General features: G+C 38.8%; 1 protein-coding gene across 1 annotated transcript; it reads left to right on the top strand.

The window, feature by feature from the left end:
- The first annotated feature begins 491 nt into the window (after positions 1 to 491).
- LOC106563926 (antimicrobial peptide NK-lysin-like) lies at positions 492 to 2,432 on the top strand. Its single transcript, XM_014129907.2, has 5 exons — positions 492 to 574; positions 760 to 839; positions 997 to 1,080; positions 1,185 to 1,342; positions 1,513 to 2,432. The coding sequence occupies exons 1-5, from the start codon at positions 526 to 528 to the stop codon at positions 1,541 to 1,543; spliced, it is 402 nt and encodes a 133-aa protein (XP_013985382.1). The 5' UTR covers positions 492 to 525; the 3' UTR covers positions 1,544 to 2,432.
- The last annotated feature ends 401 nt before the right edge of the window (positions 2,433 to 2,833 follow it).

Genomic DNA, 2,833 nt, shown 5'->3' with positions numbered 1-2,833 from the left:
TACCTACAGGTTTCCTAAAATCCAGCTAAATGGTCAATTTTATTACTATCTTAACTCTGTATGTTTGCTTAGTATCCCTAAACGTATCACTTCTAAGCTAGCTGAACACGTTTTAATCAATATGTCAGTGTGGTGTATTCTGCTGGAAACATACACTGAGTGTACAAAACATTAAGAAGACCTGCTCTTTCCATGACATACAGCACATGGCTTAATCTGTAATTGATGAATTAAAATGAAATGAAAATGAAGATCAGACAGTGGCGAGATGGAAAAAGGTGATTATGAAGATTGCTCCTCATCAATATGTACTGTAGGTCTAAACAGTAATATCCTGTTGACTTGTAAGGGTTGTGTCTTGTGGTTTATGTGAGTTGTACTATCAATAGATTGTACTGTAGGTGGGGTTTATACAGGGGGCTGTGTATAGAGGGGCCTCAACATATAAAGGGGATTGTCTGCTTCCGTAGTCACTTTACCAAATCCCAACATGACTTTTACTCCACATCTCCACCACCACAAATCATGAAGACATCTCTGGTCCTCCTTGCCCTCAGTCTGCTGGCTTGTTCAGGTGAGATTTTATTTATTTAACTGAAATAGTAACTACTGTATATGCAGCACATACATTGGGTCAGGGTACAAGGGGAACTGTGGGTAGGGGGCCTAAATGAACTCCAAGTTCACCTTTGGTTTCAGTACAATACAAGTGAAGTACCCATCACTTGAGTGACTGTTGTGTCATTTTTTTCTTCGCAGTTTGGAAAATCCATGGGCATTGCCAAGAGGTTGACCCTGATGACCAGGAAGTACTGGAAGCAAAGCCGGAAAAGTGCATGGTAATCTCACTCTCACATTACATATTCAAATGTACTTAAACCATAACACTGAATACATCACACCATAATTTAATTCATAATAATAATTTGGGGGGGTGCTTATATTTGTCTTAAGTGTGTTTTTTTCTCCTTTCTTGTCTGTTTGTGGTTTCTAAAGGAGCAACAGCTAAAGGGGACCTGCTGGGTGTGTAAGTGGGCACTGAACAAAGTGAAGAAATCCATCTCCACTTCCTCTAGCCCGGTAGCTACCATAGCATTGCATTTGATAAGAGTGTCCTTTAATGAAATTGCACTATTTACTATTTACTGTGATATTTCTCTGAAAATGTCAACTGTCATCCGTAGGAGACACTAAAGCAGAAGCTACTGTCTGTTTGCGATAAAGTTGGCTTTCTAAAATCTATGTGTAAAGGCCTGATGAAAAAACACTTGTGGGTGCTGATTGAGGAGCTTAGCACAAGCGATGATGTGAGGACCATCTGTGTTAACATTAAGGCCTGCAAGTGAGTACAAGAAACCATTCGACATATTATTTAGTCACTGTTCAGACAACTAACGAGTATTGTGCTTATTAATTGAAACAGTATAGAGTCAAATGTATTAATTCATATGAAAATATTGGGGGTTATGTCTTCCGATCTTCCACTCATTTATTATTTTTGTGCCTCTTTAGACCAAAGGAAGTTTTGGACCTGAGCTACTGACCAAGCAGCCAGTATCCAGATTCCAAAGTGAGAAGATGGATGTTCAGGTGTCAAGACAATGCTATGCTACCAGATTTTTGCTCTTTCTTTTTCAAACTAGTCACAACACAAGCATATAAGTGGATGATGAAGTTGGAATGATTATGTTCTGAAATAATGTTTTGGGAACATGTATTATAATTAAGTAATAAGGCCAGAGGGAGTGTGGTATATGGCCAATCTACCGTGGATAAGGACTGTTCTTATTCACCACGCAGTGCAGAGTGCCTGCAGAGTGCCTGGATACAGCCCTTAGCTGTGGTGTACCGGCCCTATACCTCAAACCCCTTGTTGATATTATAAACAGGTTACCAATGTAATTAGAAAAGTAAGTAAGTTGTTTTGCGTCATACCCGTGGTATATTGTCTCTTATGAACTGGGTGGGTCGAGCCATGAATGCTGATAGGCTGACAGCCGTGGTATATCAGACCGTATATACCACGCATATGACCAAAAAAATACTTTACTGCTCTAATTACGTTGGTAACCAGTTTATAATAGCAATAAGGCACCTCTGGGGTTTGGGATTTATAGCCAATATACCACGGCTAGGGCTGTATCCAGGCACTCTGTGTTGCGTCGTGCTTAAGAACAGCCCTTAGCCGTGGTATATTTGCCATATACCACACCCCCTCGGGCCTTATTGTTTAAGTATACAACGGCTTTCAGACAATCACCATCCAGGGATCAAATGATCCAGTTTATAATAATGTATGTGTCAATTTTAAATTGCACTCTATTTTGTATCACGTACAAATGTAAATATTGTGCTATTTTAGTCCAAAAGGTTGAAAATGTTTGTGTGAACTTTTTTGTTTGGGCAAAAAATAAACCTAAATTGATAGAGAATACAACTCCAACTATTCTTTGACATGTCTAACATAACTCTAGAAATGTATCTAATTAGAATTTTAACAGATTAACATATCGATTCATTCTCTTTGAACAACTCTTTGTACACGTTTGACTGTCATGATTCGTTTTTCTGAGTGACTCGTTCATTTTAGTCGATCATTTGACCAGCTAGTACTTAATACACGCTCCTCCAGCTCAGTGGTTCCAGAGACGTGCTCTGAACACGAACTGTCTATCATATGCGCGCATGAAAAATAGATCATGTGCACAGAGAAGAAAAATGTACATTAAGAACTGACAATTGATCTCATGTTGCAAGAATTAATGCTATTAATTGATTGTTTAATGTTATGATGCACACAACAGCTTTGTGGAACCAAAACAAACACAGCCTC

The sequence above is a fragment of the Salmo salar genome, chromosome ssa01, assembly GCF_905237065.1.
Source record: "Salmo salar chromosome ssa01, Ssal_v3.1, whole genome shotgun sequence".
Classification (NCBI taxonomy): domain Eukaryota; kingdom Metazoa; phylum Chordata; class Actinopteri; order Salmoniformes; family Salmonidae; genus Salmo; species Salmo salar.
The sequence above is the reverse complement of the archived record's forward strand: the minus strand, read 5'-3'. Positions and strand labels throughout refer to the sequence as shown.

Bases quoted from the DNA above. Each gene is read 5' to 3' on its own strand.
- LOC106563926 (XM_014129907.2), top strand. From the start codon at position 526: ATGAAGACATCTCTGGTCCTCCTTGCCCTCAGTCTGCTGGCTTGTTCA. The intron at 575-759 runs GTGAGATTTTAT...TTTTCTTCGCAG, and splicing joins CAGTCTGCTGGCTTGTTCAG to TTTGGAAAATCCATGGGCAT. The intron at 1,081-1,184 runs GTAGCTACCATA...TGTCATCCGTAG, and splicing joins TCTCCACTTCCTCTAGCCCG to GAGACACTAAAGCAGAAGCT.